Consider the following 17,066-nt stretch of genomic DNA (forward strand, 5'->3'; position numbering starts at 1 on the left):
TTTTTTATTACATTTATTGAATTTTAAAATTTGATACCGCTGCCTCCGCTCATCAGAAGCCAACCTCCTATCCATCCCCACCTGCATCAATCACTGGACATGGGGGGACGTCGCTGCCCCCTCCCTCTGGAACTCACTCCCCCAACCAATCAGAGACTGCACTGACCTCACCACCTTCAAAACACTCACCTCTTCAATCTGGCTTCTAATGTGTGATTGTTTTTGTATTGCTTGATTTTAATTTGACTTAAACTATATTTATTTGTTGTTCTTTTCTTTTCACTATCTTTGTAAAGCGACTTTGAGCACCTGTAAAAGCGCTAACAAAATAAATCTATTATTATGATTATGAATCCAAAGAAAGAAATAATGAATTAGTGTACGTCCCCTTTAAACCCAGCGGATGACGTCACCGCCTCCGGTTACTCGCTTTGTTTCTCTGGATCTGTTTTCAGAGACTGAGCGACGAGCAGAGAGAGCATCACAGCGAGAGAAACACGTCCTCTTGCTGCTTTATTCTGCTCTCATCTTATATACATATATCTAATAACTGTGTGAACACAACGAGAGAGATGCCGTCCGACAGACCCTTCAAGCAGAGGAGGACATTCGGTAAGAAAAACACACCAATACGTCTGTTAGCATGTTAGCTGGCCTGCTAGCTAACTGCCGAGCTAATCTGTTGACAAAGTAAAAAATATCTGTTGACAAATGAGGCTGATGTTCTTGTAATTAATAACTAGATACATAGATAGATACTTTATTCAACCCAAGTTGGGAAATGAACATATCAACATAGCTCTTTAAAACACATTTTAAATGTGTCAACTATTATTTTTGAAATCTTTTTAATGCTTAAAATGTCATTTTATCTAACTAACTTTATCTCAAATAAAGACTAAGTACTAGATAGCAGAGTATAAGCCTTTAAATAGGTACATATATTATTAAGGTTAGAGATACTATAACAAATATGTATTATGTCACATAAAGATGAATATGTCTGTAACATATTAGCTTGAATGTTGTGTTATGTTAGCTGGTTCAAAACACATTTTAATATATTTTAAAATCCTGTGAGTTTCACGTTATGAGAACTATTATATTTGAAAGCTTTTTTAGTTGTAATTAAGAGTGAAAAATAACATTTTGTGTAACTTAATGAAGATAAACAGGAGAATGTTTCCCTGGTTAGCCGGCCTGCTAGCCACCGAGCTAATCTGTTGACAGTCCTTCATGTTGTTGTAGCTGTTCAGCAGCTGCTTCTAATTCAGCTTTATTACATCAATATGAGAAGTTAACCCTACACATACACATATCTATCAATTATGATTTGATTCTTTCTTCATTACACCCATATTGCACATGAATTACACCATATTACATGTTTATACACACCCATACTACACACAAATACATCAATATTATACATTAATTACATGTTTATACACCCATAATACCCACAAATACACCCATATTAAATGTTTATACACACATACTACACATTAATATACCCGTATTACACATTAATTAGACGTTTATACACCAATATTACATGTTAATAGACCCATACTACACATTAATACACCCATATACTATTTATTTCACCCTTATCCCCCAGGATACAGAGACCATTAAAGGGTTAGGATAATCCAGAGTGACACATAAGATTAAATCTAATTTAATGACAACGAACAGCCGGAATCTTTTCTGTGATCTCTTTTGGCTTCTGATGTTAAAAGGCCATCTGGGTCACATTAGCCTGTTAGCATTGACTGGTACAGCTAGCTAGTCTCAGCTAACGGTACACAGTGTTTGCTCAAAAGGAAAACAACTTGTGCTGACAGTTATCCCAGTGCACGTGCTCTGATTTATGATGTCACCTGACACCAAAACACGCCCTGTGTTCAGAGGGGAGGAGCCAGGGCTGTTGCGTCACCTGCTGAATACAGGACTACGTGGAGAAGTACTCAGAGCATGTACTTTAGTAAAGGTAGAAGTACTAGGAGCATGTACTTTAGTAGAAGTACAAGTACTCAGAGCATGTACTTTAGTAAAGGTAGAAGTACTAGGAGCATGTACTTTAGTAAAGGTAGAAGTACTAGGAGCATGTACTTTAGTATAAGTACAAGTACTCAGAGCATGTACTTTAGTAAAGGTAGAAGTACTAGGAGCATGTACTTTAGTATAAGTACAAGTACTCAGAGCATGTACTTTAGTAAAGGTAGAAGTACTCAGAACATGTACTTTAGTAGAAGTACAAGTACTCAGAGCATGTACTTTAGTAAAGGTAGAAGTACTCGGAGCATGTACTTTAGTAAAGGTAGAAGTACTAGGAGCATGTACTTTAGTAAAGGTAGAAGTACTAGGAGCATGTACTTTAGTAGAAGTACAAGTACTCAGAGCATGTACTTTAGTAAAGGTAGAAGTACTCAGAACATGTACTTTAGTAGAAGTACAAGTACTCAGAGCATGTACTTTAGTAAAGGTAGAAGTACTCGGAGCATGTACTTTAGTAGAAGTACAAGTACTCAGAGCATGTACTTTAGTAGAAGTACAAGTACTCAGAGCATGTACTTTAGTAAAGGTAGAAGTACTCAGAGCATGTACTTTAGTAAAGGAAGAAGTACTCGGAGCATGTACTTTAGTAGAAGTAGAAGCATGTACTTTAGTAGAAGTACAAGTACTCAGAGCATGTACTTTAGTAAAGGTAGAAGTACTCGGAGCATGTACTTTAGTAGAAGTACAAGTACTCAGAGCATGTACTTTAGTAAAGGTAGAAGTACTCAGAGCATGTACTTTAGTAAAGGTAGAAGTACTCGGAGCATGTACTTTAGTAAAGGTAGAAGTACTCAGAGCATGTACTTTAGTAGAAGTAGAAGTACTCAGAGCATGTACTTTAGTAGAAGTACAAGTACTCAGAGCATGTACTTTAGTAGAAGTACAAGTACTCAGAGCATGTACTTTAGTAAAGGTAGAAGTACTCAGAGCATGTACTTTAGTAGAAGTACTCAGAGCATGTACTTTAGTAAAGGTAGAAGTACTCAGAGCATGTACTTTAGTAGATGTACAAGTACTCAGAGCATGTACTTTAGTAAAGGTAGAAGTACTCAGATTATGTACTTGAGTAAAAGTAGAAGTATTCAGATCTTGTACTTGAGTTAAAGTAGAAGTATTCAGATCTTGTACTTGAGTAGAAGTACACAGGTCTTGTACCTGAGTAAAAGTAGAAGTACTCAGATCTTGTACTTGAGTAAAAGTAGAAGTACTCAGATCTTGTTCTTGAGTAAAAGTAGAAGTACTCAGATCTTGTTCTTGAGTAAAAGTAGAAGTACTCAGATCTTGTTCTTGAGTAAAAGTAGAAGTACTCAGATCTTGTACTTGAGTAAAAGTAGAAGTACTCAGATCTTGTTCTTGAGTAAAAGTAGAAGTACTCAGATCTTGTTCTTGAGTAAAAGTAGAAGTACTCAGATCTTGTACTTGAGTAAAAGTAGAAGTACTCAGATCTTGTACTTGAGTAAAAGTAGAAGTACTCAGATCTTGTACTTGAGTAAAAGTAGAAGTACTCAGATCTTGTACTTGAGTTAAAGTAGAAGTACTTTATGAGCCTATGAAAGTAGTTTCTCAGACTAGTCGTAATATATGATCTAATACAGGAAACTTACGGTGCGTTTTGAGTCTTAGTTCAAAGTTGAAACCCCTCTTTCTTGATAGCAGGAACAACAGAGCCCGTCCTGATGATAGCAATGTGACAATATTGACTTTAGTGATTGAAAGTCAGGAAGGGAACTGGATATCCAATACAAGACAGTCCTGTTGGAGTGTCTCCTTTGTGAGCTTTTAGATCCTGCCTGACCCGCAGTATCTTCTGAAAGAAAGACCTCTATTCTGGATAAAAGCACCGTCTCTTCTCCTCGGAAAACATCCGCAGACATAAAGACAAAGAAACCATTCACCGTCTCTGAGCGTTAAACGCAGCCTGTGTTAATGCCCCTTTTCCTCAAATAGAGATACTCTAACATTACAGAGAGCGGTGGGATGTTCAATAAGAGAGGAGGGAGAAATATTGCAGAGGGAAAGGCTCAGGAATCACAGAAATCAGATGTTAGGTGAGGACTTGTGTTCATTGAGAACACACAGAAATAAACCACGAGAGATGTGTGCATCGTTACTACCGAGAAAAGCCCATGAACAGTTAGAAAAAGACACACTATCCCTGGTTATTAGGGAGGATTTGTACTGCAATTTCAATATTTGAAGCATTTCTTTGTGCGTTTTAAGATAAGAAGTACTTCATCAATTTGGGAGCATACAAAGACAAGGCATTAGAGAAGTTAAAAGACTAGACATAAACAATCCAAAATGTAAACATCTCAAATAGAAATAAAATAGCATTTTTTTAAAAAGTAGAAAATATACAAGTTTAAAGATATGTTTACTATCAAGAAGAGGACACAAGACCTGGTTTTTATAATGGAGGATTTGCACTGCAATTTCAATATTAAAAGCATTTGTGTGTTTGTGGCTCAATTTAGAATCGTACTTTATAGAAAACCTTATTAAAGCTGGGTTATACATCGATATTATAGCCTTATCGGTGTATAAGACGAGATGTCATTTAAGTTGTGTTTGTCATATGGCAAAGGTTTGTTTTCCTGGTTTTAAAAGCTGCAGTGAAGTCACTTTTTAAAATTCAGCAGTCCTATTTAGTCATTAAAGGAATGCTCCAGTCATTAGATAATTAATCAAAACTTTAGTATTTAGTGAAACATTATGTTTAAACCATACCCTGAAGAAATCAGTGATATTCCCCGGTAAATAATGATTTTATAGCTCTTTTTTATCAAAACCTTTATATTCCGTCAGGCCGCTGCCATTTTGGCCATTTTCAGTAGTCACGTGATGGTCGTGACGTCATCCATGCGTTCACCTTGTAAACACACGAAAACATGGCATAGTATTTGAGTTCGGACTCGTCAGCCGAGGAAGAAGTTTTGAGCAATATGAAGAGATTGGAAGGGGGAATTCAGCCATACAGGTTCGAGCCTACTTAGTACTACTTAGTAGATACAATGATTTTGATTACTAGATATGTATGCATGTAGTACCACCCTTGCTAGCGATTCCCTCTCTAGTTTAGCATACTCAGCCTCGTTGTCCCTGGCCCTAGAACCACGATTTTATGGGGCCGGAAAAACTGGGGGGAAATACCCACTAGCCGGTACTACGCTATATGGAAAGGCCACCAAAAACTGGCCTGGCCTGGACGATAAAGGACGTTTAAACGGGGCTACCCGCTGCAATGGAAATGCGCCTATAACATACCTTATTCTTACTCCGAGCACTACTTCTGGTCCTCCGTCGCTTCACACTTGCAAGAGGGCGATTTCTCAACTGGCCGAACTGGTGTCCTGGTCGGTGATGACACCAGAAAGACCGATGGTACTGCATCTCCATTAAGTAATGGTTGTTCAATAAATCCCATGTTATGTTTTATCATACTCTCAGAGTAGTCGTCCGGAAACTTGAAATGTTCGCTGCATACATGCGCCTGTGGATCTTTCGGTTCGGGCCGGCCACATTTCGCTAGCCACTGCCTCCGAACGTACTTCCTACGCTTACCTTTTGGCAACAGATGGAACCGAGCATTCCGTGGATTGTTCCTATCAGAATTGTGGCAATGTTTCGCGATACAATGAGGCATATTTGAAGAGAGTAACTACAGTAAATAACATGAACATCAACGTGTCCTCGAAACCAAACGCATGGTTTACGTCACGTCCGGTAAAATGGCGCCGCCCACAGTGTTGATGTTATTTCGGTAATTAATCAGTTTAAAATCACTGATAATGTCATCGGATTAAAAAAAAAAAAAAAAGACTGGCAGAGACTGGTCTGTTTTATCGGATGATAATTATTTAAAAATAAGTGTCATGAGCATACCATTCCTTTAAGTCAACATTACTGTTATTTACAAAAATTAACTTAATTGTGTCGCTTTGGTAAAAGTTACATATTGTCACAATATCGATATTGAGGTATTTGGTTAAAATATTTGGTAATAAGCCTCCATTGGACTACTTTTTTAACGTCCGTAAAAAAAGTGACATCGCGATGTAACTTTTCTATTGGCTAGCGCTCCAACACAAGGGGCGGGACATCTCTAAGCGGTTGACCAATCACAACAGAGCTGGCAGAGAACAGGCAGTATGAGAAAAATAAAGAGCTTTTTGAACATTAAAACATGGAGACATGTAGAGACACTACATACTGATATACACCTGAACATCAGCAGGAGAGGACTCTTTAAAGTAGAGACACTACATACTGATATACACCTGAACATCAACAGGAGTGGACTCTTTAAAGTAGAGACACTACATACTGAGATACACCTGAACATCAGCAGGAGAGGACTCTTTAAAGTAGAGACACTACATACTGATATACACCTGAAGATCAGCAGGAGAGGACTCTTTAAAGTAGAGACACTACATACTGATATACACCTGAACATCAGCAGGAGAGGACTCTTTAAAGTAGAGACACTACATACTGATATACACCTGAACATCAGCAGGAGAGGACTCTTTAAAGTAGAGACACTACATACTGATATACACCTGAACATCAACAGGAGTGGACTCTTTAAAGTAGAGACACTACATACTGATATACACCTGAACATCAGCAGGAGAGGACTCTTTAAAGTAGAGACACTACATACTGATATACACCTGAAGATCAGCAGGAGAGGACTCTTTAAAGTAGAGACACTACATACTGATATACACCTGAACATCAGCAGGAGAGCACTCTTTAAAGTAGAGACACTACATACTGATATACACCTGAACATCAGCAGGAGAGGACTCTTTAAAGTAGAGACACTACATACTGATATACACCTGAACATCAGCAGGAGAGGACTCTTTAAAGTAGAGACACTACATACTGATATACACCTGAACATCAGCAGGAGAGGACTCTTTAAAGTAGAGACACTACATACTGATATACACCTGAACATCAGCAGGAGAGGACTCTTTAAAGTAGAGACACTACATACTGATATACACCTGAACATCAGCAGGAGAGCACTCTTTAAAGTAGAGACACTACATACTGATATACACCTGAACATCAGCAGGAGAGGACTCTTTAAAGTAGAGACACTAGATACTGATATACACCTGAACATCAGCAGGAGAGGACTCTTTAAAGTAGAGACACTACACACTGATATACACCTGAACATCAGCAGGAGAGGACTCTTTAAAGTAGAGACACTACATACTGATATACCCCTGAACATCAGCAGGAGAGAACTCTTTAAAGTAGAGACACTACAAACTGATATACACCTGAACATCAGCAGGAGAGGACTCTTTAAAGTAGAGACACTACATACTGATATACACCTGAACATCAGCAGGAGAGGACTCTTTAAAGTAGAGACACTACATACTGATATACACTGAACATCAGCAGGAGAGGACTCTTTAAAGTAGAGACACTACATACTGATATACACCCTGAACATCAGCAGGAGAGGACTCTTTAAAGTAGAGACACTACATACTGATATACACCTGAACATCAGCAGGAGAGGACTCTTTAAAGTAGAGACACTACATACTGATATACACCTGAACATCAGCAGGAGAGGACTCTTTAAAGTAGAGACACTACATACTGATATACACCTGAACATCAGCAAGAGAGGACTCTTTAAAGTAGAGACACTACATACTGATATACACCTGAACATCAGCAGGAGAGGACTCTTTAAAGTAGAGACACTACATACTGATATACACCTGAACATCAGCAGGAGAGGACTCTTTAAAGTAGAGACACTACATACTGATATACAACTGAACATCAGCAGGAGAGGACTCTTTAAAGTAGAGACACTACATACTGATATACACCTGAACATCAGCAGGAGAGGACTCTTTAAAGTAGAGACACTACATACTGATATACACCTGAACATCAGCAGGAGAGGACTCTTTAAAGTAGAGACACTACATACTGATATACACCTGAACATCAGCAGGAGAGGACTCTTTAAAGTAGAGACACTACATACTGATATACACCTGAACATCAGCAGGAGAGGACTCTTTAAAGTAGAGACACTAATGGCGCGTTTCCACTGCAGGCCTCGCTCGGTTTGGTTATGCCTTATTAGGCCCGGCTCACTTTAATGCTGCGCTTCCATTACAGTTTAGGAACTGGGGTAGTTACTATAGTAACGCAGTGTAGGCGGAGCCGTGACGTCCTTTTCAATGAGAGCCCCAGAAAAACAACACAGCCGTTAGCTCTTAGCACTCAGAGCTCACAGCTCCTCATATCTGTTCAGAAACTAGACAAAAGTTAAACAAGTACAAACCACAGACTGCCTGTGTCATGGAGAATACAGTCGTTGGTTTATTTATGTCTGTATAGGCCGTTGTTGTGAGTGTGGACGGTCGGAGCATATATAACGTTAGCTTAGCCAAGCTACATTTAGAAAACACGCATTTTAAAAGGGTTGTTCGCCTGCCGTCTGTCTGCAAACTTGTCAAAGCATTAATTCATGGTTTTTACTAACCGGTATCAGTATGTTGTTACTTCGGCATCATTTTGAAACGTGTATTACAATTACATCACGGTCAAATATGTTCATCTTGTTGTAGTTGTAGCCCCCTTGCCAGCGATTCTCTCTCTAGTTTAGCATACTCAGCCCGACTCAGCCTGGTTGTTCCTGGCCCTAGAACCACGATTTTATGGGGCCAGAAAAAGTGTGAATTAGGACCCGCTAGCCGGTACTAGGCCAAGTGGAAACGCAACCAAAAACGGGCCCCGCACGGCTCTGCACGCTTAAAGCGAGCTACCCGCTGCAGTGGAAACGCGCCATAAAACGACTAAATGCTATCACCACCTCTATCTATAACTATGGACAGTTAATCATAACGTTATCAGAATCGCAGTATGGACTTGAATTGCTTTTATTTGCTGCATTCACACCGGAGTACTTTCACCCGTACTTTTCCCCTTTAGTTCCGTTAGTGCCCGTTGCGTTCACACCAAAAAGTTCACTTGGCTCAGGGCACTTTTAGCCCCATGTTTAGTGCCTGCTATAGAGGTGGTACTCTCCTGGGGGAAAAAAGTGCCCCAGTTCTGATTGGCTGGGCGAATTGCAAACCACGCACCGTAAAAGTTATTTGAAGCCGCCATTGTATTTGCTGGCATTAGCATTATTACATTACATTGCATTTAGCTGACGCCTTTATCCAAAGCGACTTACAATAAGTGCGTTCGACCAGGAAGACACAACCTTGAAGAAAACAGAATCATAAAGTACATCAGGTTTCATAGAGCCAAACATTTCAAGTGCTACTCAACTGGCTTTAGGTAAGCCAGTCCTTTATTAGTATAAAAGTGCTTCGTTAATAGTTCTAACGCTCGAAGTGGAGTCGAAAGAGATGAGTTTTCAGTTTGCGCCGGAAGATGTGCAAGCTATCTGCCGTCCTGATGTCAATGGGGAGCTCATTCCACCATCTTGGAGACAGGACAGCAAACCCACGTGTTTTCGCCGATGGGAACTTGGGTCCCCCTCGCAGCGAGGGCGCAGCGAGTCGTTTGGCTGATGCAGAGCGTAGTGCACGCGCTGGGGTGTACGGTTTAACCATGTCCTGGATGTAGGAAGGGCCAGATCCATTCGCAGCATGGTAAGCAAGTACCAGTGTCTTGAAGTGGATTCTAGCAGTTACCGGAAGCCAGTGAAGGGAGCGGAGGAGCGGAGTGGTGTGGGAGAATTTAGGAAGGTTGAAAACCAGACGAGCCGCTGCATTCTGGATGAGCTGCAGAGGTCGGATGGCACATGCAGGTAGACCAGCCAGGAGCGAGTTGCAGTAGTCTAGGCGTGAGATGACGAGAGCCTGGACCAGAACCTGAGTCGCTTTCTGAGTCAGCTGGGGACGTATCTTCCTGATGTTGTAAAGCGTGTATCTGCAGCAACGGGTTGTAGCAGCGATGTTTGCAGTGAAGGACAGGTTGTTATCTAGGGTCACACCCAGATTCCTTGCAGTCTGAGTCGGGGAAACAACTGAGGTGCCGATGTTGATTGTTAGGTCAAGAGTGGGACAATCTTTTCCCGGGAGGAAGAGCAGCTCAGTCTTGTCAAGGTTGAGCTTGAGGTGGTGAGCAGACATCCACTGAGAGATGTCAGCTAGACAAGCAGAGATGCGTGCAACGACCTGGGTCTCTGAGCGGGGAAAGGACAGAATTAATTGGGTGTCGTCAGCGTAGCAGTGGTAAGAAAAACCATGCAGGCTAATGACTGATCCGAGCGAGTTTGTGTACAGGGAGAAGAGGAGGGGACCAAGAACAGAGCCCTGAGGGACCCCCGTAGTTAATTGACAAGGGTCGGACTCAGACCCTCTCCAAGTCACCCTGTAGGTACGGTCTTTCAGGTATGAGGTGAGGAGGGAAAGTGCAGAGCCTGAAACTCCAAGTTTTTGGAGAGTGCGAAGGAGGATCTGATGATTCACCGTGTCGAATGCAGCAGTTTGAAGGGATAGGGTCCAGAGGACAGGTGGTAGGGCGGGCAGAGGTAATGAGGGTAAGAACCTCACTTGGAGAGAGAGGGGAAAAGGAGGTTAGTGTGTGGGTGAAAGGAGGGTCTGGTGACCCAGCGGTGAGTAAAGGTGAGTCAGAAAAAGAAGAGCGAATATCATCAACCTTTTTTTCAAAGTGGGTAACAAAGTCGCTTGACAGAAGTGAGGAGGGGGGAGGAGCTTTTGGAGGGTCCAAGAGGGTGGAGAAGATGGAAAATAGTTTTTTAGGATTGGAATAGGAAGATTGGATCTTATCTTGAAAGAAAGTGCTTTTTGCCTGAGAGATCGAAGCAGAGAAAGAGGAGAGGAGAGCTTGATAGGTTAGGAGGTCGTCACGGTGTTTGGATTTCCACCATTTCCGCTCTGCTGCCCTAAGGACGGTTCTATTAGCACGCAGTGCATCATTTAGCCAGGGAGCAGGAGGGGACTGACGAGCCTGCCGAGATGTGAGAGGACAGAGCGAGTCCAGAGTGGATGAGAGAGTAGAGAGGAGAGTTTCTGCAGCAGAGTTTGGAGGCAGGAGTTGGAACGAGTCAGAGGAAGGGAGGGCTGAGAGCACCGACGAGGCAAAGGTAGAGGGGGAGAGGGAGCGAAGGTTACGGCGGACAAGTGCAGGATGGGAAGAGATTAAGAGTTTGTTATGTTTGGAAAGGGATAGAGAGAATGAAATGAAGAAGTGATCGGATGTGTGGAGCGGGTTTACAGAGAGGTTAGAAGTAGCGCAGTTCCTTGAGAATATGAGATTAAGGACATTGCCAGCTTTATGAGTCGGTGGGGACGGAGACAGTGAGAAAGCAAAGGCGGTTAACAGAGATGTTAGTTCGTCTATCTTCCCCGTCTGGAGGTTGAAGTCTCCGAGAAGTACAGCGGGAGGGCCAGTTTCAGGGATGAGTGAGAGGAGATGATCTAATTCCTCCAAGAAGTCCCCCAAGGCGCCTGGCGGACGGTAGAGAACAACAATGGTTAACTGTATAGGATGGGTTACTGTGACGGCATGGAACTCAAAGGTGGAAGGAGTGAAGTTAGGTAGCTTGAAGAGGGAAAAGCTCCATTTGGGAGAGAGCAGGAGACCAGTGCCACCTCCTCTGCCAGTGGGTCTGGGTGTATGGGAGAAGGAATATGCAGTGGAGAGAGCTGCTGGGGTGGATGTGTTGGATGGAGTAATCCAGGTCTCAGTGAGAGCAAGGAAATCCAGAGACTGCAGGGAGGCGTAGCCAGAGATGAAGTCAGCCTTAGGAACAGCTGACTGGCAATTCCACAGGCCACCAGAAACTAGATGTTGGATCTCAGTGGAGCACGTGGGATAGACGAGAGCATGCCGGTTATATCGATTAGGAGATACACGGGGCCAGTGATAATGGCGAGAAGACACATGAACAGGAATGGAGAAAATACACATGATTATAGCATGAGGGGCTAGAAAACTAAAGAAAAGATAAATAAGACACCAGCTCAATCAGAGTAGGATTTGCCTCCTCTTTGCCTCCCTCGTGACTCCCGCAGGACTCCAATGTCTTTGTCAGTCTTACTCCCGCAGGACTCCAATGTCTTTGTCAGTCTTACTCCTGCAGGACTCTAATGTCTTTGTCAGTCTTACTCCCGCAGGACTCTAATGTCTTTGTCAGTCTTCGGCTGTCTGACGCTGAAACTGACGCTGAAGCTGACGCTCCAGGAAAGAGCTACCCGAAATGGACGCCTGATTGCTCAGTTCACACAGCTGTAGGGCCACGGCCCTCTAATTAGTTTAACTATCTACAGCTGATGGGCGACAATAGACTGGCCGTGCCTATATTAATGCAGGCTTGAGTGCTGAGACCTGTAAAGCAGGTTTCGCCTGAGCAGATCTGAGATTTAAAATCTCTCAAACGCGATTTAGCCGTTTAAGCTACAATAACAATTTATACAGAGTCGAATAAATGAAACAGAGAAGTCTAATTAAACAAGAATATAACTTACAGTGGTTGCTGCGTCAATAGGTAATGTCGTCACCGGGTCCAGATGCACACTAGCATTAGCATTAGCCCTGCACACCAACGGAGAGAGAATAACTTATGGCAACACAAAAGAAAACATGGGAGGGGTGGAGATGATGAGGTGTCGGCGTTCTGCCGATTTACTCGGAAGACTTCAGTAGAAGCTGCTGGGAGTCCCAGCCCCAACTCCGGGGACTTCGGGTGGCAGTATACGCCGTGAAGTGGTTTGCGGCCTGCCAGTAAACCCAACGCAGAAGAAGAAGCAGTGACGTCAGCGGCTTCATTTGCGTAATCTTCCCTCAGGGAAGTACTTCGGTGTGAACGCAATCAGTACTCAGTCCCCCGTCCCCCATGGGGCACTGAGTACTGCAAAGTACGCGGTGTGAACCCGGCAAATGGCTATGAATACATTTCTATGTTATAGCCACAATGGGAATGGCATTTTCTTTTATCAGGTTAAGATGCATTCAAAGTGTTTTTTAAAGTGATTGTTGTTTACTGACTGTGTTTTTGTTCTCCACAGCTGACCGGTGCAAAGAGGTCCAGCAGATCCGGGATCAGCACCCCAACAAGATCCCTGTAAGCTGCTCCTTCATTTCAACATCATACACTTCTTCGCTAAATCATATTCGATTTCTGATTTACAGTACGTTGTGTCTGCAGGTGATCATCGAGAGGTATAAGGGGGAGAAGCAGCTTCCTGTTCTGGATAAAACCAAGTTCCTGGTTCCTGACCACGTCAACATGAGCGAGCTGGTGAAGATCATCAGGTACACACACACACAGGGATGACTGTAAACATGCACACAGATGCACACTTATTGTATAGACTTTCTTGTACCTTCTCTCAGATAGACTCACTTTATCTCCCTCACACACACACACACACACACACACACACACACACACTGTTAACACACAATATGCACGTTTCTGCAGCTAGGGGTCTCTCGATCAAAAACAAAGACAGAAATCCTAAAGTGATGTTTTTAATATGTGGAGATTAAATGTAGAAATCCCATTGGACCGGAGAGATGCTGCCTTCAGGGACTACATCATTGCATAATCTTTAACCCAAATGTCCCCGTCTCCCAGGCGGCGTCTGCAGCTGAACCCGACCCAGGCCTTCTTCCTGCTGGTGAACCAGCACAGCATGGTGTCCGTCTGCACGCCCATCTCTGAGATCTACGAGCAGGAGAGGGACGAGGACGGCTTCCTCTACATGGTGTACGCCTCACAGGAGACCTTCGGGTGCTAGGGGGGGAGGAGGAGGAGGAGGAGGAGAGGGAGAGAGGGGAAAGAGTGGAGAGAGAGAGAGGGGGGACATCTTCAGGTGCTGGGGGGGCCTGAGGAGGCATATCAATGGTGTCGGAACCAACGAGAAACCACCAAATCTGTTGATCCTCTCCTCAGAGGTGTCCACCAAGAGCAGCAAAATGAGGAGATTCTTCTGAAGGGAAATGTAGTTCAGGAGAGGCAGATATTGTCTAGTGACAAATTCTAGTAATAATTCATTTGGCAAAAAGATTAATGAGAATAAAATAAAATGCAAGCAACGAAAAGATAAGGGACATCAAATCTGTCTCCTCCCCTTTCCATTGGTCATGTGACATGTTCCCTCTCTCTTTAGTGGACCCCCCCTCTTCCTATTGGTCAGTACAACACTAGCTGAGGACATCCTGTGTTTGTTTTTATTCTCTCGGTCCCACACAGACTCCTATTTTGAAAAAGCGGGACAAAACCGGACACATTTGGGCATTTTTTAAATTGATGAGTGTTTTAGACACGCTAAGCCAGACAGGAAGTGGTTTAAAGATTCTTCTTTATCCCCATGTGTCGCCCTTTATTCCCGTCATTGAAACTAGCAGATCGATGGGGGAGCGATTGTAGTTTTACTTTTTTTTAACTCACTTTTTAGTGTTTTAATCGTTGCCTTTTGTTCGAGACATTAGCCGTAGTTTTGTTGTGTCGTTTGTTTCTTTTTAATCGTACATTTGACCGTCGGCCTGAAGCTGAAAATCAGGCTAACGACGACTGTAATCCTGGGACATTTAATTACTTTAATAATTAATCTTACATGTGCAATATTTATCCCGTCAAGCCCTCGCAGGGTAACACTACCACTTCCTGTAAACGTCACAGAAGGGAAGTTGGCATTAGCATTAGCATCACTAAAAGAGACGCTGCTACATCCTGTCTCTGAGTAACAGACTGAAGCACAACACACCTCGCCTGTTAGCATCACGACTCGCTTGTTAGCATCACGACTAGCTTGTTAGCATCACGACTCACCTGTTAGCATCACCTGACTCGCTTGTTAGCATCATGACTCACCTGTTAGCATCACCTGACTCGCTTGTTAGCATCATGACTCACCTGTTAGCATCACGACTCGCTTGTTAGCATCACACGACTAGCTTGTTAGCATCACGACTCACCTGTTAGCATCACCTGACTCGCTTGTTAGCATCATGACTCACCTGTTAGCATCACGACTCGCTTGTTAGCATCACGACTCCCCTGTTAGCATCACCTGACTCGCCTGTTAGCATCACACGACTAGCCTGTTAGCATCACGACTCGCCTGTTAGCATCACACGACTCGCCTGTTAGCATCACACGACTCGCCTGTTAGCATCACACGACTCGCCTGTTAGCATCACGACTCGCCTGTTAGCATCAGACGACTCGCCTGTTAGCATCACACGACTCGCCTGTTAGCATCACGACTCGCCTGTTATTAGCATCACACGACTCGCCTGTTATTAGCATCACACGACTCGCCTGTTAGCATCACACGACTCGCCTGTTAGCATCACACGACTCGACTGTTAGCATCACACGACTCGCCTGTTAGCATCACGACTAGCCTAACTAAACGTCATCACGCCCAACATTAGCCGCCGTTAGCTTAGCGTGAAGTCATGTGACCGTACTGTAGTTCCTGTATAGCTTTTCCTAAATGTTTTGTTTACCACAGACACAAAGCCAATGGAGAAATCCCATTGGCTTTTAGCAGAGGGAACCAGGGAGATGCTGCCTTCAGGGTCGGATTAAAAAAAATACGTCATCCCTGCACCAGTCTGTTAGCGTTAGCATCACAGGACAATAAAGGGTCAAAGAGCACTACTACAGCACAGGAAGTGAGTCAATAATGATCATTAAAGGCTTGGGCAGCGAAACTTAAATAATATAATTATCACATTTTGTATATTGAGCTCCTCACAGCTTGGTAGCATAGACTTGAGCATTAGACATAACAAAATGTATTTAACGTTGGACATGAACAAGCTTCTTTTGCACATAAATTAAAACCAATATAAGAGAGTTGGCATATATATATAACGATTATTATTATCATCATCAACCCTCCTCTCCTCTCTGTCCGTGTGTCCGCCTGCCTTTCTTTGAAAATACTTTACAAAAGGTTGTGATGCTCTACACACCCTGCATGTTTTAACCTTTGTTTTTATAAATGTATGTATATCTTAATTGCATTGTTTAATGTAGACATTTGTAGATGTTTCCCGAACCAAAAACTGACGTTTTGAAGGAAAACAAAAGAACTGTGTGCGTATAAAACGATCATATAATCGAGCTGTGTTACAAAGTGTGTTTTTCTTTAGGCTTTCTGACATGTCACTGTTCGGAGGGGTGTATATAGACGCATTGCTGCAACCTTATTCAAAGCATTTGCCAATAAAGAAATAAAAAGTTGCCTTTAAAATGTTTCCTTCTTGTCTTTTGTTTGTTCGTCACTGAAGAGGTAGACTAAATGTTCTGATTTTTAAAATACAGTACATTCCATTTTGAATTGGCCCGCAGCTAATTAAAAAAAGGATAATGGAATATTAACACCTGAAACTTGTGTTTATCTTTTATTGCACTAATTAAAAATATATTACACAGCAGTATTCATGTGTTCACAAGAGCCCACTTTTCAAATAGTTGAAGTTGAGACTTTTTTTTAACAAATCCCAGTTGTGTGATGCTACCTCACCTGGAGAGGGTGTGGCTGTGCTGTGTCCAGCCTTGATTGCAGTAACTCAGGGCACAAGGGTCCGGTGCCCTGCTGCTCCCTCTCTGCTCCTTCCTACAAGCATCCGGTTTTGTTTAGTATGCTGTTGCTACTTCAGTTGCTTTACTTTGTGCACCTCAACACCCTCACACATACACGTCCATATGTCCAGGTCTTTAATGACATCCACTTAATCACAGACAGTGGCAGAACTTCAGTGTTAGTATTATTAGATCTCAGTACTGCGTTTGACACTGTTGACCACAGCATATTACTAGACCGACTGGAAAACTGGGTGGGACTTTCGGAAACAGTTCTGAATTGGTTTGAATCCTACTTAAAGGACAGAAACAACTTAGTTTCTATAGGTAAATACACATCTGAGTTGACAAATATGACATGTGGGGTTCCTCAAGGCTCCATCTTGGGGCCTCTTCTCTTTAACGTCTACATGCTACCACTGGCTCA

At 42.7% G+C, this 17,066-nt stretch overlaps 1 protein-coding gene across 1 annotated transcript; it reads left to right on the top strand.

The window, feature by feature from the left end:
• The first annotated feature begins 334 nt into the window (after positions 1-334).
• On the top strand, positions 335-16,307 carry map1lc3a (microtubule-associated protein 1 light chain 3 alpha). Its single transcript, XM_034227216.1, has 4 exons — positions 335-612; positions 13,104-13,159; positions 13,244-13,350; positions 13,676-16,307. Exons 1-4 carry the CDS (start codon positions 573-575, stop codon positions 13,836-13,838), a joined length of 366 nt encoding a protein of 121 aa, XP_034083107.1. The 5' UTR covers positions 335-572; the 3' UTR covers positions 13,839-16,307.
• Positions 16,308-17,066: the final 759 nt, after the last annotated feature.

The sequence above is a fragment of the Gymnodraco acuticeps genome, unplaced genomic scaffold (assembly GCF_902827175.1).
Source record: "Gymnodraco acuticeps unplaced genomic scaffold, fGymAcu1.1, whole genome shotgun sequence".
NCBI classification, from domain to species: Eukaryota; Metazoa; Chordata; class Actinopteri; order Perciformes; family Bathydraconidae; genus Gymnodraco; species Gymnodraco acuticeps.

Bases quoted from the DNA above. Each gene is read 5' to 3' on its own strand.
- map1lc3a (XM_034227216.1), top strand. From the start codon at position 573: ATGCCGTCCGACAGACCCTTCAAGCAGAGGAGGACATTCG. The intron at 613-13,103 runs GTAAGAAAAACA...TGTTCTCCACAG, and splicing joins CAAGCAGAGGAGGACATTCG to CTGACCGGTGCAAAGAGGTC. The intron at 13,351-13,675 runs GTACACACACAC...CCCGTCTCCCAG, and splicing joins GAGCTGGTGAAGATCATCAG to GCGGCGTCTGCAGCTGAACC.